At 31.2% G+C, this 27,400-nt stretch overlaps 1 protein-coding gene across 2 annotated transcripts in view; it reads left to right on the top strand.

Moving 5' to 3' along the window:
• LOC143047494 (alpha-mannosidase 2C1-like) overlaps positions 1-26,722 on the top strand; it is an 86,827-nt gene extending 60,105 nt beyond the window's left edge. For both annotated transcript variants that reach the window (XM_076220552.1, XM_076220551.1), the window contains 13 exons: positions 162-192; positions 3,998-4,210; positions 5,963-6,042; positions 16,212-16,303; positions 16,912-17,016; positions 17,691-17,760; positions 18,181-18,267; positions 19,448-19,591; positions 20,847-20,956; positions 22,199-22,278; positions 22,877-23,025; positions 25,089-25,198; positions 26,385-26,722. In XM_076220552.1, coding sequence (XP_076076667.1) covers positions 162-192; positions 3,998-4,210; positions 5,963-6,042; positions 16,212-16,303; positions 16,912-17,016; positions 17,691-17,760; positions 18,181-18,267; positions 19,448-19,591; positions 20,847-20,956; positions 22,199-22,278; positions 22,877-23,025; positions 25,089-25,198; positions 26,385-26,508 — 1,395 coding nt within the window. In that variant the 3' untranslated portion in view covers positions 26,509-26,722. The remainder of the gene's footprint in view (positions 1-161; positions 193-3,997; positions 4,211-5,962; positions 6,043-16,211; positions 16,304-16,911; positions 17,017-17,690; positions 17,761-18,180; positions 18,268-19,447; positions 19,592-20,846; positions 20,957-22,198; positions 22,279-22,876; positions 23,026-25,088; positions 25,199-26,384) is intronic.
• The last annotated feature ends 678 nt before the right edge of the window (positions 26,723-27,400 follow it).

The following is a 27,400-nucleotide window of genomic DNA, read 5'->3' as shown; positions in this document are numbered from 1 at the left end:
CTTTTGATTAAGTGTGATATTAACAAAAAATGTGTTTGCAGAACTACTTGCTTTGAAATTGATTTGGTTAAATTAGAATAAAATAGAAATATAATAAGGACTTAATTTGACTTTCGGTTGTTTGACCTATTTAAGAATAATATTTGTTTATATATTTCCAGGTTTTCAAAGACGCTGTAGATTTATACAAAGGTTTGTGAAATATTTTTACAAGGTATTTTGTATAATATTAATAGTAAGATGAATAACCGGAGATGTGGTGTAAAGTCAAGGGGACAGCAAACTTACAATACAAGTTGACAACCAAGAGCTCAGCATGCTTTCTCCACAAATGGTTGAAAGCCAACATCATATAGCTTCATTCTATATTCATGTTTGATTTTGATTTTATTTTAAACAATGTTAGATTGACCATTTTAGTTGAAGAACTTTACAATCTTTATGATTAATAAAATTTCTTTCCCATAATTACTGACATATCAAATTGACTGTCCAGAATATATTGTAATTTTGTAATAAGTGATTCCACCATTATTCACATATTCTATAATCAAAACCTTTTTAGCTCACCTGGCCACGGCTAAAAATAGAACATAGGGGTAAAATGCAGTTTTTGGCTTATAACTCAAAAACCAAAACATTTAGAAGAAATCTGACATGGAGTAAAATGTTTATCAGGTCAAGATCTATCTGCCCTGAAATTTTCAGATGAATGGGTCAACCCGTTGTTGGGTTGCTGCCCCTGAATTGGTAATTTTGAGGCAATTTTGCTGTTTTTGGTTATTATCTTGAATATTATTATAGATAGAGATAAACTGTAAACAGCAATAATGTTCATCAAAGTAAGATTTACAAATAAGTCAACATGACCGAAATGGTCAGTTGACCCCTTTAGGAGTTATTGCCCTTTATAGTCAATTTTTAACCATTTTTCGTAAATCTTAGTTATCTTTTACAAAAATCTTCTCCTCTGAAACTACTGGGCCAAATTAATTCAAACTTGGCCACAATCATCTTTGGGGTATCTTATTTGAAAAACGTGTCCGATGACCTGGCCATCCAACCAAGATGGCCACCACGGCTAAAAATAGAACAGGGGTAAAATGTAGATTTTGGCTTATAACTCTGAAACCAAATCATTTAGAGCAAATTTGACAAGGAGTTAAATTGTTAATCAAGTCAATATATATCTGCCCTGAAATATTCAAATGAATTGGACAACCGGTTGTTGGGTTGCTGCCCTCCAATTGGTAATTTTTAAAGAAATTTTGACGTTTTTGGTTATTATCTTGAATACTTTTATAGATAGCGATAAACTGTAAACAGCAATAATGTTCAGCAAAGTAAGATCTACAAATAAGTCAACGTGACCTAATGGTCAATTGACCCCTTAAGGAGTTATTGCCCTTTATAGTAAATTTTTAACAATTTTCATTAATTTGGTAAATTTATGTAAATTTTTACCAAATATTTTTCTCTGTTACTAATGGGCAAAGTTCATTATAGATATAATTGTAAGAAGCAAGAACATTCAGTAAAGTAAGAACTTCAAACACATCACCATCACCAAAATACAATTTTGTCATGAATCCATTTGTGTCCTTTGTTTAATATGCACATAGACCAAGGTGAGCGACACAGGCTCTTTAGAGCCTCTAGTTCGTAAATCTTAGTAATCTTTTACAAAAATCTTCTCCTCTGAAACTACTTAGCCAAATTAATCCAAACTTGGCCACAATCATCTTTGGGGTATTTAGTTTAAAAAATGTGTCCGGTGACCCGGCCATCCAACCAAGATGGCTGCCATGGCTAAAAATAGAACATAGGGGTAAAATACAGTTTTTGGCTTATAACTCAAAAACCAAAGCATTTAGAGCAAATCTGACATTGGGTAAAATTGTTTATCAGGTCGAAATCTATCTGGCTCAATATCTTTAATTGTTTTTACATAGGCGGTAATGGTAACGTTTTTTCCTGTAGCTCAGTCCATATCGTAAACTTGGATATGTATGATAGCTCGTTTCGAAGCTGTGACATTTTCACATATGTGGTTAAATTTTCGGGGTACGAAGTGAGATTACTTTTCCTGTAAATTAGCAAACCCCGAACATCCTTTTGTGATGCGGCTCCTTGTGGTAAAATATCCCCTTTTTAACACAATAAGTTCTTTGAAAATTTAATACTTTGAACACATTCAATAGCTCCATAGTTTTTACACATTTATTCTATGTTCCTCTACTTTCCTAATCACCACAAATAATTAAGTTCAGTCATTTGTTAAAAATAGAAACATGTCCAATATCACTACACAGAGATTTTTTCTTTACACGTGACTTTTGAGTTCCTCATTTCGAGGCGCATTAGGGATGTTGTCCCATCTGCCCTGAAATTTTCAGATGAATCGGACAACCTGTTGTGTGGTTGCTGCCCCTAAATTGGTAATTTTAAGGAAATTTTACTGTTTTTGGTTATTATCTTGAATATTATTATAGATAGAGATAAACTGTTTACAGCAATAATGTTCAACAAAGTTAGATTTACAAATAAGTCAACATGACCGAAATGGTCAGTTGACCCCTTTAGGAGTTATTGCCCTTTATAGTCAATTTTTAACCATTTTTCGTAAATCTTAGTAATCTTTTACAAAAATCTTCTCCTCTGAAACTACTGGGCCAAATTAATCCAAACTTGGCCACAATCATCATTGGGGTATCTAGTTTAAAAAATGTGTCCGGTGACCCGGCCAACCAACCAAGATGGCCGCCATGGCTAAAAATAGAACATAGGGGTAAAATGCAGTTTTTGGCTTATAACTCAAAAACCAAAGCATTAAGAGCAAATCTGACAGGCTAAAATTGTTTGTCAGGTCAAGATCTATCTGCCCTGAAATTTTCAGATGAATCGGACAACCCGTTGTTGGGTTGCTGCCCCTGAATTGGTAATTTTAAGGAAATTTGACTGTTATGGTTTATTATCTTGAATATTGTTATAGATAGAGATAAACTGTAAACAGCAATAATGTTCAGTAAAGTAAGATTTACAAATAAGTCAACATGACCAAAATGGTCAGTTGACCCCTTTAGGAGTTATTGCCCTTTATAGTCAATTTTTAACCATTTTTCGTAAATCTTGGTAATTTTTTACAAAAATCTTCTCCTCTGAAACTACTTGGCCAAATTAATCCAAACTTGGCCACAATCATTATTGGGGTATCTAGTTTAAAAAATGTGTCCGATGACCTGGCCATCCAACCAACCAAGATGGCCACCATGGCTAAAAATAGAACATAGGGGAAAAATGCAGTTTTTGGCTTATAACTCAAAAACCAAAGCATTTAGAGCAAATCTGACAGGGGTAAAATTGTTTATCGGGTCAAGATCTATCTGTTCTTAAATTTTCAGATGAATCGGACAACTCTTTGTTGGGTTGCTGCCCCTAAATTGATAAGTTTAAGGAAATTTTGCTGTTTTTGGTCATTATCTTGAATACTATTATAGATAGAGATAACCTGTAAACAGCAATAATGTTCAGAAAAGTAAGATTTACAAATAAGTCAACATGACTGAAATGGTCAATTGACCCCCTAAGGAGTTATTGTCCTTTATAGTCAATTTTTAACAATTTTCATAAAATTTGTAAATTTTTACTAACATTTTCCACTGAAACTACAGGGCCAAGTTCATTATAGATCGAGATAATTGTAAGCAGCAAGAATGTTCAGTAAAGTAAGACATCACCATCACCAAAACACAATTTTGTCATGAATCTATCTTCTTCTTTTGTTTAATATTCACAAATACCAAGGTGAGCGACACATGCTCTTTAGAGCCTCTAGTTAATGTCATTACTGTCAAATAGTTGCTGACACATCTGTAATAAAAATATTGTCCAAACTATATATTATGATTCATGCCTTTGAAAATTAAGTATCATTTATAATTTCTTTAAGTGATCCCACTTTTGTTATGTGCTCTCTCAAAATTTAATTTTCTTACAGGTGTGGAGAAAAAGTATAAAAAATTACTGGCTGATGTTCCATTCACTAATGAGAAAAAGTCAGATAGTTCCAGCATCATCATAAATAACACTCTTGGATGGGAGAGGAAAGGAGTTATTGCACTTGATAATAAAGGTCAAAGTGCATCTAAGAAACGTCGTGTCTCCACTGACAGTGATCTTACACAGATTGACAGTTTTGGTCAAACTTTGGGTAAATAGTTACTTTGTATATGTCACAGATAATAAGGGTATTAAACAATAAATTGAATAAATGTGTCTAAATATTTAAATGAACCAAGCCTGTTAAAAAAAAGATATCAACAACATTTTTTACAGTATTTTTACAGTATTTTTTACAGTATTTTAAAATAGAATAATGTTAAAAATTAAGTGTACTCTTATGAAATGTTGCTTAATGTTTTAGAGGATTGTCCTTTACCTGTCGTAAACAGTTTCCTTATATAAATTTTACTTTCACTTTTTGATTTTCTCGATAAATTAAGGTTTTTCTTTCCATTATCTTTATAACATGGAGAAAGAAAATATGCGTCCATAGGTCACCATGCACCACTCTCCCCAACACATTTCCATGTTCAGTAAACTGCAAAATATGGGTGAAAACCTTATAATTAATTTGGCATATGTCTTTTAACACAGCTAAAGTAGGTGGAGCATATGCATTTCATAAATACAGAGAAACACTTCAAAGAAGACATGTCAACATATATTTGTTCCGCCTAACAGAAGTTCCGATGGAAACTTTGTTATAAACATTGTCATAATATTTATTCCTGTTGGAACAAATATTCTATACCATTTATTCGGTTAGGAACATATACTGTAATATTTATTCCTGTGGAAATAATATTCCAGAATATATTTTCCTTTTGGAACTTATGTTAGGAAGGAATTCTATTCTGTGACAGACACACTCATAAGTGATTAACATTTCAGTATACTGTGGATTCAGTTATTTTCATGGGTATTAATTTTCTTGGTTAGAGAAATATATGCTATTTCAATGATACCATTATTTGTGGTTTTATCAAAGTAACTAAACACTTGTATTTTATTGAGTATTTGAATTAGGGGTTTTCCCATTCTCTTTACCTTGACCTTAATTATCTTTGGGTCAGAAGTCACATTAGTCATCCTCACAAAATCTCTGTAAATTGATATCTTACAAATATCAATTAAACCGCTGATACTGACGATCAGTTTTAATAGTTATATTATTTTTGCCATCTTCAATCTTTTTACTGATTCTCATATGTTTTAATAACTATGGAAGACACTATGATGAGGGTCATTTATACATAAGTCTGACAACCTCTTATCGAAGACACTATCATGAGGGTCATTTATGCATAAGTCTGACAACCTCTTATCGAAGACACTTTCATGAGGGTCATTTATGCATAAGTCTGACAAACCTCTTATCGAAGACACTATCATGAGGGTCATTTATGCAAACGTCTGACAACCTCTTATCGAAGACACTATCATGAGGGTCATTTATGCATAAGTCTGACAACCTCTTATGGAAGACACTATCATGAGGGTCATTTATGCATAAGTCTGACAAACCTCTTATCGAAGACACTATCATAAGGGTCATTTATGCATAAGTCTGACAACCTCTTATCGAAGACACTATCATGAGGGTCATTTATGCATAAGTCTGACAACCTGTTATCAAAGACACTATCATGAGGGTCATTTATACATAAGTCTGACAACCTCTTATCGAAGACACTATCATGAGGGTCATTTATGCATAAGTCTGACAACCTCTTCTGTTTCATTCACCATCTTTCAAGCAAATTAAAAAAATGAAAACTTCCCTCTTATTCATGTTTGTAAAATTATTTTTTGATATACAAATAAAAAAAATAATGGTTTTTAACATACTATTTTTGAATTTATGAGACTATTATGCACATTATGACATATATACTTTCAGCTTTTATGGAAGTAGGAGGTTATGGATACACAGTGTATAAACCAATTACTTGTCCGCATCATACACACGCATTTAAAAAGGTAAGAGTCAAAATACATCTAAGAATATTATATCACAGTTGCATTCAAAGAAATGATGAATACTGTAAATTCAGAAATTATTGCGTGCATTGATTATTGCGATTTTGTCATTTTAGACTAAAATGCAATTTTAATTTTTGGGATTTTAAGAAAAATCCTGTTTAATTCTTATTAAAAAGAAATCAATGCAAGTTTAAATTATTGGGCCATTCCAGTTAATGTCTACTATAGGGGAATGAATGGTCCTTTCTGAGGGGTGTGAATTTTAAACATCTTAGGGGTGTTATTTTTTTTTTTTTTTTCATCTGACATATACAATTATACGCAAAAAAATTCTGAGGGTCTTGCAGCAGTAGGTCATTTTTCCCATGAAAGCCCATCCACCAATATGAACAGAAACTCTACATCTGATAGGTCTTAAATTTTAGATCTGATAGGTAGTTTTTCATGATGTTTTTTCTGATACGTATAAAAAAAAATCTCCCCATCTATCCCCACCTGTCAAAATTAACTGGAATGGCCCATTGCGATTATAACCCTATTGCATTTATTGCAATAATAAAAAACCTTGCCATTACTTCTGAATTTACAGTACAAGCAGTTCATCTGTATCAAAAATCAATCTCCAATTGGACACATTTGGTTGAATGTAATGACATTGCATATCCCATATCGGTCCAGTTATCAGCCTGTTACTTGCAATCGTTAGACATAACCTTGAGATGAGAGCCTTTAATATCCGAGGTTAATGGAGAACTTGTTTTGGGATCAAAAAGATATGATTCAATGTGTGTATGACATCTTAAACATAAAAAATATTTGTATCATTTTTTTTTCAATTTGTTGCTCTTTTGGAAGCATTTTGTCGTATTTTGATATCTTTGTTTTCATAAACATGCTTTTCATCTGAAATCCTTGTTTTAAACCTGGCAAAAGGATATCAACATAATTTAGGAGTAAATAAAGAGTTCCTACATCAGCCACCATCTATAGCATGACATAATCTTTATGCTGTGGATTCATTTGTTTTTGTTGGTACCAATTTTTTTTGTAATGTGTTTATTGGCAAAGAACTACATATATATAAATAATAGTAAATAAGTTCATAGTACATCAGCAAAATCGAGACAGGTACATAAAGTTGATATTTTGAATCCTTCTATAAACGTATTATACATGTATTATAAATAATAATTTAAAAAAAAGAACAGAAAATCTTACTCTGAGGTAGCATGGATTGGGTAGATATTTTTTATTACGTGAAAATTAATTTATAAAATCATTCTATTAGTTGGAGCCAGGGGTTCGACGTTCCAGCAGGTGTACGCTCTTTGCAATGGTTTATTTTTATAAAATATTATTTTTTCAATGAACAAATTTTCTTTAAGATAATTTTTTAAGGCTACACTATTTACTTGTCCACATTGCATTTTTGTTTTGTATATATAATATTTAGTTAAAAGTATTATGAGATTTCTTATGTAGTTTTTTTCTGTTTTTATACGACCGCAAAATTTGAAAAATTTTTCGTCGTATATTGCTATCACGTTGGCGTCGTCGGCGTCGTCGTCGTCGTCCGAATACTTTTAGTTTTCGCACTCTAACTTTAATAAAAGTGAATAAAAATCTATGAAATTTTAACACAAGGTTTATGACCAGAAAAGGAAGGTTGGGATTGATTTTGGGAGTTTTGGTCCCAACATTTTAGGAATTAGGGGCCAAAAAGGGCCCAAATAAGCATTTTCTTGGTTTTCGCACTATAACTTTAGTTTAAGTTAATAGAAATCTATGAAATTTTGACACAAGGTTTATGACCACAAAAGAAAGGTTGGGATTGATTTTGGGAGTTTTGGTTCCAACAGTTTAGGAATTAGGGGCCAAAAAAGGGCCCAAATAAGCATTATTCTTGGTTTTCGCACAATTACTTTAGTTAAGTAAATAGAAATCAATGAAATTTAAACACAATGTTCATGACCACAAAAGGAAGGTTGGGATTGATTTTTGGAGTTGAGGTCACAACAGTTTATGAATTAAGGGCCAAAAAGGGGCCCAAATAAGCATTATTTTTGGTTTTTGCACCATAACTTTAGTATAAGTAAATAGAAATCTATGAAATTTAAGCACAAGGTTTATGACCATAAAAGGAAGGTTGGGTTTGATTTTGGGAGTTTTGGTCCTAACAGTTTAGGAATAAGGGGCCCAAAGGGTCCAAAATTGAACTTTGTGTGATTTCATCAAAAATTGAATAATTGGGGTTCTTTGATATGCCGAATCTAACTATGTATGTAGATTCTTAATTTTTGGTCCCGTTTTCAAATTGGTCTACATTAAGGTCCAAAGGGTCCAAAATTAAACTTAGTTTGATTTTAACAAAAATTGAATCCTTGGGGTTCTTTGATATACTGAATTTAAAAATGTACTTAGATTTTTAATTATTGGCCTAGTTTTCAAGTTGGTCCAAATGGGGGTCCAAAATTAAACTTTGTTTGATTTCATCAAAAATTGAATAAATGGGTTCTTTGATATGCCAAATCTAACTGTGTATGTAGATTCTTAATTTTTGGTCCAGTTTTCAAATTGGTCTATATTAAGGTCCAAAGGGTCCAAAATTAAACTAAGTTTGATTTTAAAAAAAATTAAATTCTTGGGCTTATTTGATATGCTTTATCTAAATATGTACTTTGATTTTTGATTATGGGCCCAGTTTTCAAGTTGGTCCAAATCAGGATTCCATATCAAGTATTGTGCAATAGCAAGAAATTTTCAATTGCACAGTATTGCACAATAGCAAGAAATATCTAATTGCACAATATTGTGCAATAGCAATTAATTTTCAATTGGAGTTATCTTTCTTTGTATAGAATAGTAGTTGATAATATATGTTGGAAATTTGCCAGACATGACTATGATGTCATTTTCTATTTTTATTTGCCAATAACTTTATGTAAATAACTTCATTGGAAATTTGCCAATATAAAATGTTGCTGATGAAGCTTTTTTTCCTTATCTTATCTAAAATGTTTTTAGATAATGTATGTTGGACATTTGCCAGACATGACTATGATGTCATTTTCTATTTTTATTTGCCAATAACTTTATGTAAATAACTTCATTGGTAATTTGCCAATATAAAATGTTGCTGATGAAGTTTTTTTTATTGTTTTATACAATAAACAATGTATATTCACTTTTACTACCAACCAATCTTTACCATTCAGTGATAACAAGCACTTTATTTTACATTTTAATATTTTATGATGTATTTAAAAGAGTAGTTATTAGAAATTTGAATTGATATCAGTTTTGGAAAAAGGGAAACGGGGATGTGAAAAAAAAGGGGGGGGGGGTTTAAATTTTTCTCATTTCAGATTTCATAAATAAAAAGAAAATTTCTTCAAACATTTTTTTGAGAGGATTAATATTCAACAGCATAGTGAATTGCTCAAAGGCAAAAAAAAACTTTTAAGTTCATTAGACCACATTCATTCTGTGTCAGAAACCTATGCTGTGTCAACTATTTAATTTTAGATTTAAAAAGTTTGAAGAAGAAATCTTTAATTGATTTGTAAAATCTTGACATTTGTTTTGTGTAAAAAAAAACCATGTAATGTCAAAAATTTGATCACAATCCAAATTCAGAGCTGTATCACGCTTGAATGTTTTGTCCATACTTGCCCCAACTGTTCAGGGTTCGACCTCTGCGGTCGTATAAAGCTGCGCCCTGCGGAGCACCTGGTTTTCTAATATCCCAAATAAGACAATATCTAAATTAAGTGGTAGTTCAATTTGGACTTTTGAATATATCCATTTATTAAGTTCTTCCCAAACATCAAAAACTTTTGGACATGTCCAGAATATGTGTTCAATAGTTTCTATTGAGTCCGTACAGAAAGTGCATTTATTGTTTTGTGAGACTTTAATTTTGTAGAGTAATTTATTAGTTCCCAAAATTCTGTGATTAATCCTGTATTGGAGCCACTGTAATTTTGAGTTTTTAGTAATGTAAAATGGAAGTCTCTATATTTTATTCCAAATAATATTATGTCTATTTAAGATTAAGGACCACTTTTGCTGTGATGTGATATTTGTTATTTTTTCATTTACAGTGACTTGACTGTTAGTGTTGCTCTCCACCAATTGCAATTCATTCAAAATTTTGACCAAATTGCAATTTGTTTTATAAAATCAAATTGTTCAACTGGTCAGAAATTTGAACCAATTGCTGTAGAAAACCACAGCCAAGTCACGAAAGTGCAAGGTGATAAAATAAAACATACTTACAATCCTATAAGACTTTAACTCCACTTTAATGATGTTGTGACAAAATATATATGGAAGTGTTTAACGACCTTGACTGGCTATACAGCCCTCGCACGGTCGGCTCGGTGCCCGAAGGCGATTGGTGAGCGTTTGAATATTTTGTGCCGTGGGTCAGGAACAGGTAGTAAGGACACCAAATGGAGGCCGCCATCTTGGTTTTGGTGAGTTGATTTTGGTTTGTTTACTATTTTGGATTTTACTTCTTCACAACGGCTGCTTTCAGGGCCAGTTTGGTCAGCTTGGCAGCCCGCTAGCCTCGATGATGGAATACTGGTAGATGATCTCGGATGTAGTTCTAAAGATGACAGGAAGCGTTATCAGGACCAAAGCCGTGAGGCAGTGAAACGTAGGTCGTATCGCCCAACGCCTAGGATACAGCCCTCGGACGTTAATCGGCATGACACTCCCCATGATACAATGGTTTTGGAGTGCATGTTAATGCGGGTACGCCAACTACTACGTCTATCTGTACGGCATGGATTGGTTTCTGTCATCTTAAGTAGTAAGTCGTTGATATCTAACTGTAAACCCTCATCGAAGATAGCGGGTAAAGGAGAGCTGGCCCAGCACGTCCGTTGAGCTGTAATGACTGAGACGTGATTTTGATGTGACAAAATTAGTTTATCAGTTTGTATAGTTATATTATATTCATTTCCATGCTGAAGGGGAACTGTTTATTTTGAATTGCTATTAAATTGTCCAAACTAAGCTTTCATATAGTTTTTCTTTCTAAAAGTATTCTATATTTATAAGAATCAGACATTATGTGAATTAAAACATTTCATATTCAGTAAAATATGTGTAAAATTGCAATATATGTTTGTAGGAAGTTTCCATGGGGGGAGATAATAACTTTTCTTTGAAAAAGTCTTTATTCAAAAGAATAATATTTTAGGTTATCTCCCCTGAAAACTTATCAATAGCATATTGTTATTTCACACATATTTTACTGAATATATGATGTTTTATTTAAAATGATATCTGATTCTTATAAATATAGAATACTTTTAGAAAGAAAAACTATATGAAAGCTTAGTTTGGACAATTTTATAGCAATTCAAAATAAACAGTTCCTCTTCAGCATGGAAATTGCTATAATATAACTATACAAACTGATAAACTAATTTTGTCACAACATCATTAAAGTGGAGTTAAAGTCTTATAGCATTGTAAGTATATTTTATTTTATCACCTTGCACTTTCACATTTTGACTGAACAATTTGTTCAATATTCTGACCAGTTGAACAATTTGGTTTAATAAAACAAATTGCAATTTGGTCAAAATTTTGAATGAGTTGCAATTGGTGGAGAGCAACACTAACAGTCAAGTCACTGTAAAACATTGTACATGTCTTTTGATCCTTTTGTAGATTTCATAAATATGGAAATAGTAGTTGGTATCAGGGTTTCCCCATGGTCAATTATTTTTTTCGCCACCTCTTTCGCCAAAACAATATATTTTTCGCCACTTTATTATTTTTTTCGCCAAGTAACATAACTATATTTTTCGTTTAAAATTTACCTTTTTTTCTACCCACCCCCGCCCCTCCCTTAAATAAGATGATTTTGCTCCATTGTGTCTATGATTATTCCCTCAAACTTATTTTATTATACCCCACGCAACAAAGTTGCGGAGGGTATAATGTTTTTGACCCGTCCGTCCGTCAGTCCTGTTTCTTGTCATCGCAACTCCTCTCAAACCACACAACAGAATTTCACGAAACCTTTTCAGATAATAAGGACATACTATGTAGTTGTGCATATCGAAGGGAAATTGCGATTCAATTTTTTTTCTAGGAGTTACGCCCCTTTGAACTTATCTTCTTTAATGTACTACTGCAACAGTTTGTCATCGCAACTCCTCTCAAACCACACAACAGAATTTCACGAAACCTTTTCAGATAATAAGGACATCCTATGTAGTTGTGCATATCGACGGGAAATTGCGATTCAATTTTTTTTCTAGGAGTTACGCCCCTTTGAACTTATTTACTTAATGTACTACTGCAACAGTTTGTCATCGCAACTCCTCTCAAACCACACAACAGAATTTCATGAAATCTTTTTATATGAAAAGGACATATTATGTAGTTGTGCATATCGACGGGAAATTACGATTCAATTTTATTTCTAGGAGTTGCGCCCCTTTGAACTTATTTGCTTCAATGTACTACTGCAACAGTTTGTCATCGCAACTCCTCTGAAACTACACAACAGAATTTCATGAAACCTTTTCAGATAATAAGGACATACTATGTAGTTGTGCATATCGACGTGAAATTACGATTCAATTTTATTTCTAGGAGTTACGCCACTTTGAACTTATTTGCTTCAATGTACTTCTGCAACAGTTTGTCATCTCAACTCCTCTGAAAACACACAACAGAATTTCATGAAATTTTGTAGATAATAAGGACATACTATGTAGATGTGTATATTGACAGGAAATTATTATGGTCATTTTTATTCACAAGTTCAATCATGCATGTTGGCATGTTTGTAAAAATGTTCAACCATGCATAAGTAACGACATGGTACATATTGTTGTTTTATTCATAAACATTATAGGGAAAAAAAAGATAAACATGTGTAATCACGATTATTTAATAATTTATTCTAGTGTAGACAAATTGTGAATTGTGCACGCTAAAATGAATGACTTATCTTGTGTAATACATATACACGACGACATACAATAGATCAGTAGAAACTTAAACAAAAATTGCATACTTACCAAATTTTATAAAATAAGTTAAATCCTGTTTATATAAGAATATTTAGACACAATCAATAATGCGATAACGCACATGCTTGCTGAAACAACACTAACTATGCCCTATTTCTTTCAATGGAATACGGATCATTTGATAAAATCGATAACGGAAAAGATTCTGGAAAAGTTAATGTATAAAAAAAGGGAAAGAAATTATTTAACAAAGATCTGTATGTGTATTCACAATATTTATTTTATACAATTGTGAAATCAATTGTACTATAGATACTAATATTATGAATAAGTTATATCTTACCAAATAGTGCTTCCCTAAACTATTAAGTAAACTAACATGAGGGATACTAAGTTACAAGCTGTAAACTTAGTAAATTGTTACAGCAAATATGCAATACAGATATTATTACGTTTAAAAAAAAAAAGGAAATTATTATTCAATATTTTTTCTTATACAATTTTTTTTTCTTATACTTATTTAATTTCTCCAATGACAATGTGGGGACGTGGGGTATGTGAGCGTGCTCACTAAGGTTCTTTAATTTTAAATGAATTTGGATAGATTTCTTCATAACGACAGTTTTCTTTTCTTGACCATCGTAAATGAAAAAGTTGAGACGTAAAACTATGCTTGAAACACGCATGTCACTCAAACGACTTTAAAGTAGTCTCCCTAATCAATTACCTATATTAAAACCAAATGATAATTAAAGTTTTAAATCAGAGACTTTTCTTGCTTTTGAACATTTTTCGTCACAACAACAGCTTTCTTTTCTTAACTATCTTTAAAAGGAGAGGAGACATCAAAAGTTTGCTTCAAACACGTGCGTCGCAAGGTGGTAAATAAATTCTGTATGTGACATTTAGCGGAAGCCATTCAACCATATCATTTTGTCAAACAATTCAATCAACACCTTTATTAATTAGTCCTTTGTTGTCGATAGCTTTTAAATGCAATCAGCTGATTATTGATTTTCTATCAAAATCTTAATGAGGTCAAGGTGAATTCCGAGTATTGTCTGATCGGGTAAAGTCCGAGAAACTCGAGAAAAAATTAAAGTAAATTAACAAGATGGAGGAAAATAAATCGTTTTATATATTTCTTTCGCCAAATTCTTTCGCTAATGACGAATTTTTATCGCCACAATTATTATTTTTTCGCAAATTGCAAAAATGGCGACCGCCAGCGGAAACCCTGGTTAGTATAATTGGCCCATAAGGCTTTATAAGCTGATTACTTTTAATATTAAGACTTTTCATGTAGGAATAAACAGCTGACATTACTCCTTGAAATATAAGAAAGTTGGTATCAATATCATATGTTTTTTTAAATTCCTGCCAATTCATTAAATGTCCATCATTATCAATTAAATCATTTATTAGCCAGACGCCCTTTTCAGTCCATTTTTTATATAGAGGGATTTGAATATCAATTTTGATTTCTTTATTATTCCAAAGATTAGATGTGATAAAATCATATTGGTTCTTAATAACTACTTTGGTTTGTAGTTCAGTCAAGCATTAAAAACCTCCTGCCAAAAAGGATTTCTTACTTGTGTTCTTGGACCTACCAAGAATAATTCATTTAATTCAATTTTTTCAGCACAAGTTAGTAACTTACAATAATTATTAGTTTGTTTGATTATTCTTCTTATCCAAGTTAGTTTTAATCCTTTGATGTATTGTTTTAGATTTAACATGTTAAGTCCACCCAGTTCATATATTTGAGCAATTGTTTCTTTTTTAATTTTGTCTGGTTTACCATCCCAAATAAAATCAAATAAATTTTTTATGAATTGATTTAGTAATCCATTATTTAGATTTGGTAAAGTTAGAAATAGGTGATTGAGCTTTGAAATTATAAGACTTTTAATTATAGAAATTTTTCCAATTGGGGATAAGTATTTGTTAGACCAGCTTTTCATTGTTCTTTCTATCTCCTTAAATTTGGGTTCAAAATTTAGTGTTTCCATTTCTTGTAAGTCTACTGAATATTTAATACCCAAGAGCGTAAATCTGTTGGAACCCCACTCCAGTCCCCACTTTACACACATTGTATCTTGGCTATATTTCTTTTTCCCAATCCAGACTACCTTTGTTTTCTCTAAATTCATCTTGAGACCAGACCATTCAGCATATAGTTCTAAAACACAAAGAGATGCATCTAAGGATTCTGGTGAACCATCTAAAATAAGTGTGGTGTCATCAGCATATTGTGATATCAAAAATTCTGAGTCTTCAATAGTAATACCTTTTATATTTTCGTTTTTTCTTAGTAATATTCCTAAAATTATTGCACATAACAAGAAAATGTAAGGGGATAAAGGATCCCCTTGTCTGCAACCTCTTTCAATTATACAAAAATCTGAAAGAAAGTTATTCTGCGTTATTGCTGATTTGGTATTTGTAAAAAAAGTTTTAACCCAATGTTTTATGGAATTTCCAAAGTTGAAAAAATCAAGAACTTGTTCTATGAAAATCCAGGATATTGTATCAAAAGCTTTTTCAAAGTCAATGAGGAGGAGAATGCCTGGGATATCATTTTCTTCAGTGTAGTGCAGTAAATCGTATATTAATCTGGTGTTTTCACCAATAAATCTACCAGGTATACCAATTTTAGTGGATTAAGGAAAATTTGAACTTTTGTGGATATTTGATTTCTCGGTATCAGTAAAGTCTACATATATTCCTTCAGGAAATTTTTAATCTTTGAACGTTTTTATTTGTGGTTCCCCTGTACCCAGGAAATTCAAGAAAATTGGTATTCAACTTATATTATAGGGTTATTGAATGAATATTGGGGAATATTGTCCAGAGTAGAATTTTATATTACACGAGCTTACAAGTGCAATATATGTTCTATGAGGGACAATATTCCCCAATATTCATGCAATAAACCTTTTATTGTATAGCAATATAATATTTGAAAGTAAAAATTGGTTTAAACTAACATTTTGTTGTTGATGACGTCATGAATTTTGAAGATTTATTGCACTAGTGCAATATTAGAATTTATTGCATGCTAACTTTGGTTACTTTCTGTGGGAAATATTATATTGCTATGCAATAATAATGAATCCACCATAAACAATATACACAACATATGTTTTATGTTTTCAGGGACAGCTGCATTGGTTGAAGAACAAGGTAGTAAGTGCAGCATTTGATTACGAAGGTAGAATGACACAGCTTCATCTCCATGGTGATGACAGGTAATTATTTTTGTCAGCCATGTTTTTTTTCCAATCTACAGAATGTCATTCTTGCATTTTTATCTGAAAGAAGTGGATTAACGAATCAAAATTCTCACTACAACTTTAACATTAAATGAGTTATTGTGTGTAAACATTACAATTCTTATATATTATTGGTTCACTACATTATGTTTAAAGCTTAAATTTTGGTTAACCAGATGAATATTAAAGATTTTGAATATGAAAATGAACTATCTCACTTTACCTTGGGTAAGATGCACTTGTTTGTGTCAATTGAGAAAAATAATGAATCTATTAATTTAAAGTGTTTTCAATTGTACAGAATCATTTTTTTTTTTTCAAGACTTTTAATTTTTTATACAGTTTTATAAATAGTTCATACAGTGGTCATCTGGTCGTTTTTCATCCATACAAATGAATTTCAGTTTAAAATAGAAAAAAAACTCTGAAATCATCAAAACATATTATAAAGTAAATTGATCCTGAACATGGTACAGGAAATCATTTAGGTCTAAAATATCCAGTCTCTGATGCAGTTAGGAAATCAATGGGTTTTATTTATTATTTTTCAATGAAAATTAGAAACAAGATTTGATTTATTTCAGAAACGCCATATCCAAAGATTACCATGGTAACCAGTTTGTTATATTTGATGACATACCATTATTCTGGGATGCCTGGGATGTGATGGACTACCATCTTGAGACAAGGTACGTCTGATAAATCAACTTTATTTTATTTATTGATATTGAAATTTAAAGGGTGTAGGTACATGTACATGTACATTACTTTATTTCAACACAATGCATAGTATAAAAAAAAAAAAATGTCATACATGGGTAGTTGTTTTTATCTTATTGCCTAAAAGAAATTGAAAATAAATTTAACTTAGAGAATTGATTTTGATTAATACACAAACATTAACAAAGACACATTAAAGAAATTGGGTCACTCTAATCTACTTTAAATGCATGTATGTTTGTGGAATAAGTGTATTGCAGGTGGAAATCTTTGACCAACAAAGTACTGATGATAGATATCATGCTTCTAGAATTATATGGAGGGTATTTTCAAAAAAATAATCATGAATGGGTCTTGTTAATATGTTTTTTAAATTAATATATTATGGACCATTTCTGGGCATTATGTTTTCTGGTCTGTGCGCCCTTTTGTTTGTTGGTTCGTCCTTCCATCTGTGCCGCTTCAGGTTAAAGTTTTTGGTTGAGGTAGTTTTTGATGAAGTTGAAGTGCAATCAACTTGAAACATAGTACACATGTTCCCTATAATATGATCTTTCTAATTTTAATGCCACATTAGAGTTTTTGTACCAATTTCACAGTCAACTGAACAAAGAAAATGATACTGCCGATATCTTCATTCTAGAAAACCAATCAACGAAAAACTGCAACATGTAAAGATTCTAGATGAAGGACCACTGAGAGCTTCATTGGAAGTTAGTATATTGTATTTTTATATGTACTTTGTGTTTACTTGAAGTTGATTTTAGTTATTTTTTATGGGCGTAAAGGTGAGGAAGGAATAAATGCATTTGATATAACATTCAACATTTCAAATGAACACTGAGAAAAGAGCCATTTTATCAAAGGAACAATGTTTTTATTGCTGTTATTTATATTGACAGTTGTTTGAAAATCTTCAAAAATAATTAAAAAACTTTTGACTTTCAGCTAAAAGTCAATTTAAGCATTGGTTTTTATAAGCTTTTACAAGTATTTCTTCAGATTCATGTCTAGATCATTTAGATTTTATCCTGTTGATCAGATTGAGACCGTTGAGTTTTTCATCAATCAACTCCTTTAAAATGACCTTTATAACTATAAATTAATTTTCACTGGTTTCCTTTGTTTTCTAGTTTTCACTGAAGATTAGTGATAAAAGTTATATAAAACAGGTGATAAGTTTGGATGCCGAGTCTCCTTACATCAGATTTGACACAGAGGTTTGTAGAATATAAGTAATATATTGATTTTATGCTTCGTGTTTGCCTTTACTGCGAATGATTTAATATGTTAGATAAACTTGCAATTATTATTTTCTCCCATAGTTTTAAAAAGAACATTTTCATATTTGTCAGCTGCTTGACAGTGATGAGTTGTTAAGTGGCTCCTTCTTTGATCTGGTAGACACTTCATGCCATTTTTTAGCTCAACTGGCCCAGAGGGCCTAGTGAGCTTTTATCATCAATTGGTGTCTGTCTTGTTCAAGTCGTCGCTAACTTTTCAAAAATGTTTTCCTCTGAAACTTCTGGGCCAAATTAAACCAAACTCATCTTAGGGTATCTTATTTCAAAAATGTATCAGGTGACCCCATCCATCAACCAAAATTGCCACCATGTTTAAAAATAAAGCATGGGGGTAAAATGTAGTTTTTGGCTTAAATCTCGGAAATTAAAGCATTTAGAGCAAATCTGATATAGGTCAAGTTGTTCACCAGGTCTAACATCTATCTGCCCTGATTTTTTCAGACATACAAGACAACCCATTATTGAGTTGCTGCCCCTGAATTGATAGTTTTAAGGAAATTTTGCAGTTTTGGGTTATTATGTTAAATATTATAAGAAAAAGAAATTAACAGTAAACAGAAAAATTGTTCCTCAAAGTAAGATCTACAAATAAGTCAACATAACCAAAATTGTCAATAGACCCCCATAAGGAGTTATTGCCCTTTAAAGTCAATTTTTCACATTTTTTTGTAAAATTTTGATATTTAATTTTTAAATCTTCTCCAGAAACTACTAGGCCAAGATAATTAAAGGTAACTGTAAACAGCAAGAATATTTAATAAAGTAAGATCTACAAACTAACCACCATCACAAACACAGAATTTTGTCATGAATTTTATTCTTGTCTATAATGCTTTGTTTAATATAAACATTGACCAAAGTGAGTGACACCCTCTAGTTTATAGTTATAATTACTAGTGGGAGTATATTGATGATGCATGCTTTTACCTGCTTTTGTAATTGAATACTTTATGCTTTACGCTAGAAAGTGTTTTGCAAAACTTTGTTAGTCCGTAAATTGTATTAAAAAATTCATAGTAGAACATATTGATCTTTGACTTATTCTTTTTCATTGGTAAATATTTTTTAAAATATATTATTATTTATTATTTTATAGGTCACATGGCATGAAAATAGAAAATTCCTTAAGGTAGAATTCCCAACATCAATCCACTCTATGCAAGCTTCATATGAAATACAGTATGGCCACCTACAGAGAACCAATCATAACAATACATCCTGGGATTCCGCTCAGTTTGAGGTATGATGTTTGAAAGAGAGGCAAAAGATACCAGAGGGATATCCTAACTCATAGATCAAAAATAGATTGACAACGCTATAGCTACAAAAGAAAAAGACAAACAGGCAAACAATAATACACTGAACACAACATAGACAAAATAAAGACTAAGCAACACAAACACCACTAAAAACTGGGATTGATCTCGGGTGCTCTGGAATGGTAAGCAGATCCTGCTCCACATGTGGCACCCTTAGTTTTCGCTCATGTACATGTACATTTGAACATTCACAGTGTCAACATTTTTTTGATTTTAGCAAAAAAAAAATTTATGAAAATATTTTTTTTAACAGAAGATATAAAATTTAGGGCTCCATCTTTTTTCAGTTTAGTTTAAGATATATCCTTTTTGGTCCCCTTTTGTTTTATTTCTCATGTCTTTCCAAATATTTTGCTCCCTGCATTCTTGATAGTTAAGTTAAGAGGTGTGCAGAGCTGTTTAAAAGATTTAGTTTCATTCATTATGTTTTCCTTATATATTTGTAGTTACAAAAAGTACTTAAAAATTTTGGGAATTATACTATTCTATCAATCAGTTCCTGTCATGGATAGTAAAAAATTAAGATAAGGACTTGGACAAAATATCTGTATATTGTACTGGGAACAGTATATGTAACAGGAAATGAATTTGAATATGATAGGCTTTTCAGTATGAAATTAATAAAATCTCTGACTCCACCAGACTTTGCGAATTAGGGGTTTTGGTTGCCTCTGACTGAAAAACTAGCGGAACTGCTCAATGGATTAACCACGTAATTCTAATCTTAGATAAATTCAAGTTTTATCATGAACTTAATATATTTTGTCATATAAAATGACCATAATAAGTGTGATTTTTAATGTGAAGTGTTTTGTAAGGTTTTTGAATTTGGGATTGCAATGGGCACAACTTTTGTATTACCCTGTTTGTATTCTGTACTATTCTGTGATAAAATGAATGCGATTATAAGAATTTTGAAGTGACAGAATACAAGATACACTGGCATCACTTTAAAACTAGTTTGAATGACATTTTATTGATATTATCAGAACTGAATAGGATAATAGTGAGTACGTTTTTAACACATGTCTGTTTCTGTATCATATCTTTATTACCTATGACCAGCTGATAAAATCTGCTACAATTAGGTAGTGTCAAGTCCCATCAAAATGTCTGTTCCTGATTGTAATACCGTAATCAATTAAATTATGTTTTTCTCAATTGAATAATTTCAAGGTCTGTGGACATAAATGGGCTGATATATCAGAGCATGGTTATGGACTAGCTTTGATGAATGATTGTAAATATGGCTACTCTTGTTTTGACAACGTTCTTAGACTTTCTCTGTAAGTAGTATTGTGTAGTAGCTCATACAAAAGTCCATCTTGAGAATTTAGAAAACGAAAAATAAAATTTCATTGAAATATTAAAAAAAGATTTTCAAGAAATAATCTTAACCGCAAAATAATTTATAAATTTTTGGGATTGCAATGGGCAAAATAATTTATAAATTTTCTATGAAATTCCTTAACAAAATGTTAAATCACAAAAATACTAAGATCTGAGGAAAATTCATAAGAGAAAATCCCTAATCAAACAGCAAAATTAAAAGCTCAAACACATCAAACGAATGGATAACAACTGTCATATTCCTGACTTGGTACAAGCATTTTCTTATGTAGAAAATGGTGGATTTAAGCTGGTTGACTGAGGTCATAAACATATCCCAGATCCACTGGGGTAAATGTGTTCTCCTTAACTGTAGTTATGTATATCCAAAGATGGCGGACGATGTTTGTGGTAAATTTTTTTTTTGTAAATTTTGTAGTAATAATGTATCATTCTTCAGTTTTTCGTGTCATTTTTGGTGTATTTCAAAATTTGAAAGTGAAATACTAAGTATTTCTATCATATAAATTCAACCGCTAAATGAAGAAAACGTCAATCTAAAATATTGTGATGATAACTGAAATAAATAAATTTTCAATGATATACGTAACTGGAAATATTGATATCCGTAACTGATTTTATTTCTAAACAATTCAATCATGTTTGAAACTTTACACACTCCTTAGTTATATTAATATAAAGATCTGTATACTTTTTGGTGATGATTCAAAATTTTATTTTAGAGTTGTTCAGTTTTTTGTAAAAAAAAAGGGGGGGTTTTTCACATGTCGCGCCGTATGTCAGAAACTATCCATGATTATTGCATAAAAATTCACACACAAGACGAAGGGCGTATCATGTGCTCATGGCGCAGCTGTTTATTATTTTATTAATTGCCACAGCCTATAAAATGCAAAATATCTGGATTTTTCAATTGCCAGAGCAACAAGCTCTAACATAAATACAGAATTTACATTAGGGAATTAGCCTTGGTGAGAATGAACTAGTCAATAAGATATTTACATAACTAATTTTTTTCTTGGGTGTATTTTTGTGTTTGAAATAATGACTCTATTTTTTTCCAATTTATATTTGTTAAAAAAAATTACTTTGTTATTTAGTGTCTGCATTCATTAAACCTGTTCTCCCTTTGAATGCAACTCTTATTAAAACATTAAATAATCTGGTATTTCTTGTAGGTTGAGATCACCAAAAGCTCCAGATGAAACGGCTGATATGGGAGTTCATCAGTTTACATATGCTGTTATGCCACACAAAGGTATGGAAGAGTTAGTTCCTTTTCCACAAATTGTACCTTTTAGATAGTTAACATGTTAACATGTTCAACCTTAAGCTTCTCAATAGAACTAGGTCACATCTCAAAAGAAACTAAAACCAATACAAAACAGATACCATAATTGTGATAAATTTTATCTTTTAAGTTTTGTATAAACTTATTTATAAAATGCATCCAGAAAATGCTGGGAAAATTCCATCCAAACAATGATTGTTATATTTAGGATCTATTCCAGTTGGTTCAATTTCTGTTCGTGAAATGGGAAAGACAAAACTATAGGGATGCAAAGACATTTTATATGTCAAAAACACATTTTATTCCATTACAGATTGCAAGCTTTAGAAGGACACAAAAATGAACTGTATAAAGTTATTTAAATGTAATTTTGCTTTACAACGAAAGCAAGATACTAGGAGATATTATGTGTATACTACATTGATTTTACTTTGAACAATGAAAGCAGGATACTAGTAGATGCTAGGTGTATACTATATAGATTTTATTTTGTCTTTTTTTTACAACTTTCCTGTATTTATTTAGTAAAATGGTTAATGGCAGGATAATTTGATTTGTTTTGTAGGAAGTTTTCAGGAAGCTGGTGTAATACAGCAAGCTTATGACTTGAACTGTCCTCTGTTTACAACAGAAGTTCAGGGAGAAGTTTCATCAACGTCTCATTCATATTTCAAAGTGGATAATTCACAAATTATATTGGAGACTATAAAAATGGTAGGTTATTATAGGATTAAACACATTTTTTCTAGAGGTTATTGATGTGTAAACCAGGGCTCTTACTTCGGAATTTATTCAGTTGGTGAGTTAATCGTCCCGGTTTACACATTGATAACCTCTAGAAAAAATGTGTTTAATCCTTATAAATCTTCAGTCAAACATTCACATGTAAAATTAAAAGGGCCTACCTCAAAAACTGCATTTTAATGAGATATTAACTGAATGTGAAGTAACAAATTAATCCTTTGCTTGAAAATTTTCATATGTATGATGTCGTGTTTTGCCATGAAATAAAAACACTAAATCATTCATGAAATTTCACAGATCTTTTTATAAATTTTAATTTTATGCATTTTCAAAGCTTTAATGCATTTTTTTTGTTGGTTGTATATACATTAAAATAGAAAACAAATGTTTTGTTGTTTTTTTTAAATCTCAATTTGCTGAAAATCCCAGGATCCCTGCACATGCATAAGTATTGCGCATGGATAATGGTACGGAAGTAGTTTGGGAAACATGGTTTATCGAAGTGTAAACCAAGGTAAAAAATTCTAATTGACCAATCCATTTGAAGTATTTATAGATTTGCAAAACATATAAGAATCAAAAACTAATTGTTCGGAGAACAATTGAAGGTCTTACAACTTCTAAAGATTTATTTTGATACAAAATATTAAAAATCGGTTGTAGAAAGTCATTTAATTTTCAATGTCAAATATTAGCCTATTGTATGCTGATTCCGAAAATATATGGTTTCTACAAACCTTTGGTTGAAATAAGTCCAAAAAATAGCTACTTCTGGTTAGCAAAAGGTCACTCCGGTTTGTTTTTTTGATAGTCATTTGGTTTGTAACCTAAAGCACAGAGATCTATGGCTTTATCGTGTAAATATGAATATTTTGAAACAAAGGTCATAATCTAGAATGTCCAATTAACCTATGACCTGACCCCAATTTCAAGGTCATAAACCAAGGGCCTTCAATCAAAAGACCTGAGGTCTTTAATATGTATGGTTTATTAGTTTTATATCACTTTAAGCATAAGTTTAAATATAAGAGAGGCAAAAACTCCCTATTATTGTCTACCCACCCTTTCAACCAAAATTTTGAGTAATGACATGTCGCAAATGATAATTTGATAAAAATATGCAGTAAAAATCTTGTACGGTTAAAGAAAAGAAGTTAGAATAAAACAAAATCAAAATTAAGATTATGAACTTGACCTTTGACCTTGACCTTATTTTCAAAAATCAAAAGACTCTAGGCCTATATCACTAGTCTTATAGTTTACCAGTTAGGAAAGCATATCACTTATATCAAATGCATAAGGGGGAATAACTCTCATGGATTCTCCAGATAGGACCGGTTTAAGTGTTTACCCTAATCCTTAAGACGTAACGAGCAATAAATTTGTCGTAATCTTTTATGGTTGCGAAGGAGTAGTGGACACAAGAAAAACAGTGTTTGGGGAGATCACACTCTTACAATGTAAAGTTTTCTGTTCAATGGTGTCAGTTTTAAAAGCGTATAAACTATTCGATATCATATACGAAATGTCTTAGCAACATCTTATGAAATAACAATACCCTCCAAGAACAAAATTAAGGCGGAAGAAAAAAATAATAATCAGAACAAAATCAATAGGTCTTTCCACGGAAAAGTGGAAAGACCTAGTTATTAATCTTTGTATACATTTTTAAAGATGTGGTATGATTGCCAGTGAGACAACTCTCAAACAGAAATTAAATGACATACAAGTTAACAACCATAAGTCACTGTACAGCCTTTAACAATGAGCAAACCTATAGTCGGTAATTAAAGCCCTGAAATGACACATGTAAAATATAGACTGCTGACTTTGGACAGGCACTTACAGAATGAGGCCCTTATTTCCCTTTTAAAGCATACAGGAGGTTTATGATTTTAAATTTACATTGCAATAGACTGTACAAACTTTAAGGGAAATTTAAAATTTTTACTTTGTTTTTTAATTGCCCTCTAGCTATGGTTTCAATTATTCTATTGTATATGCAAGCTCATTCAATAATAATTCTGATTTAGTGTGAAGATCAAACTAAGGATAAGACTGTTGTACTGAGATTGTATGAGTCCCATGGTGGAAAAGGGAAAGCAGTACTCATATCTTCATTACCAGTCAAAACAGCCAAGAGGTAAGTAAAGATATACATATATTTTTGATAGAGCCTAGGTGGAGTGGTCTAGCATGTCGGTCACAGTGCAATGCAGTTTGGTTTCAATTAAGACTTGTTTATATATACATATCAAACATGTATAATAAGTACGTCTGAACCAGTGACAACTCTACAACAGATTTGATTCATTGGATCACCAGCAGTGATGGTAATACAAGGCTGAGATTACATTTTGTATATATGATTCGTCTAAACATCAGCCCAACACATTATTTGTTCTTCCCTTGTCAGGATTCAAACTCATGCTACTGAGATATTGTGGCACCAAATCACCTTGCGTTTTGCCTGATGCATTAGACCACTAAACCACCTAGGTCCTATATTTTGACTTATCATGATAATGAAAAAGTAAAAAGAACAACACATTATGTAAATGTACAGTTTGAGGTATAAAAAGCTTTATACTGATAGTTTTTCTCATCAAAAATTTTCTTTCAGGCTTATGAAATGACAAAATGGTGCATTTAAATTTCAATAAACATCACATAGTTTATAAGGAGAACATATTGAATGTACTATTATTACTGTAGGAAAATCCTTATACCAAAGACATTCGACTATATTGTGCTTTGATTATTTCCTGTTTCAGGAATTTTACATTTGTGGTCTTGTGGCAGGATGCTCATCCTGATCTGAGGAAAGTTTCCACTTCTTAGATTTGTTTATAAACAAAGACCTTAAACTTTTAATTTGCTGTTGTTTGTTGCTATGTTTGCAAGATATAAGATTTAAGATTTAAGATTTGTTTGTAAACTAGATTGTATAATAATTTCCTTCTCTGAAATGTTACCATAATGTGAATTATTTCATTGAGAATTTTTCTTAGAGTGTCAGTATAAGTCTAGTTCAAAGCTGGTTTTAAATTAATAATAAATTAGAAATTTCCTCTGTATGATAAATCCCAACCATCTGTATGCATGTGATCCATCAAATCATGTAGTCATATTTGAGAGATTTTGAATCAAATTTCTTTTTGAAACAATATCAGACAACAAACTTCATGCAAGTTCATTCTGACTTTTTAAAAACATCTTGTTACTTGCAGAGATTTTTTTTTACATAAGTTAGATCTAGAATTAAGATAATATTAAAAAATCAGATTTTTTATATTTGACTTCACTATAAGCTTTTTTTTAACTTTCAGATGTAATGCATTGGAAGAGATTATAGAAGATACACATAAATCAGTGGCAGGGATAGAAGGGGACATTCATCTGACATTCCAACCTTTTGAAATCATAAGCATAATGGTAGAGTTCAATCTATGAGTTCAAATTGTTTTTCACTGTCTTGATATTTTTGTAGAGTCTTGCTGGGACTAGTTGCTTACGTAAACAGATGAGAAAGATTTTATATTATTTTTTTTGGATTTTACGCAATCTTTGGAGATACATTTGTTAATATGTATTGTACATAGCAATATGTCAGTGTTTGAAACAATAACAATTACAAACTAATTGCAGTTGATAACTTTATTTTTATAAACTTAAAATAATATTTAATAAATTCTTTTTAAAAGCTGATTAAATTATTTTTTTTAAATCCTAAAATGAGTCTGCTTCTAACATGTCTTATATCAGGAGTAGACATGTTTTTTTTTGTAGTTAAACATCAAAATGAAAACATAGTGAGGACACAACACTTCAAATAATTACATAATATTGTGTCTTTATTACTTGAACATGTTTTTGAAATTCTAAATGCTGTAATCAGGATAGGCACAAAGAGTTAAAATCACAGTTAACAATGAATTTTATAGGGAATTTTTTCCTTGATGTTCGGTATTAAGATACATCAAGTTCATGTTAGTAAGAATAGTTTCTAAAGAGAATTTTTCCCTCACAATTAATAACTGTTTCAACAGATTGTGTACATTGAAATTAATGTTTTACCCTAAAACTGTTTGAAATTCAATTTATTAGAGTTAACAGAAAAATTCAAAACAGTTACAATTTGTGAGCACAGAAAGTTATTGAGACCTCTCTTCTTCATCATAACGTCCAGAATGGAAGACGTCTGGATTTTCAAACTTGCAACATCCTAAATCTAGGGATTTAATCTTCAACATTTGGATACCTGATAGATTAAATTCGAAACAGGTTATTGACCTATTGAGTGACAGTAAATCCACATTATAATGGGACGAATGTACTTGTCATG

The sequence above is a fragment of the Mytilus galloprovincialis genome, chromosome 10 (assembly GCF_965363235.1).
Source record: "Mytilus galloprovincialis chromosome 10, xbMytGall1.hap1.1, whole genome shotgun sequence".
Taxonomy (NCBI): Eukaryota; Metazoa; Mollusca; class Bivalvia; order Mytilida; family Mytilidae; genus Mytilus; species Mytilus galloprovincialis.
Note: the sequence above shows the minus strand (reverse complement) of the source record. Positions and strands in the feature narration are given on the sequence as shown.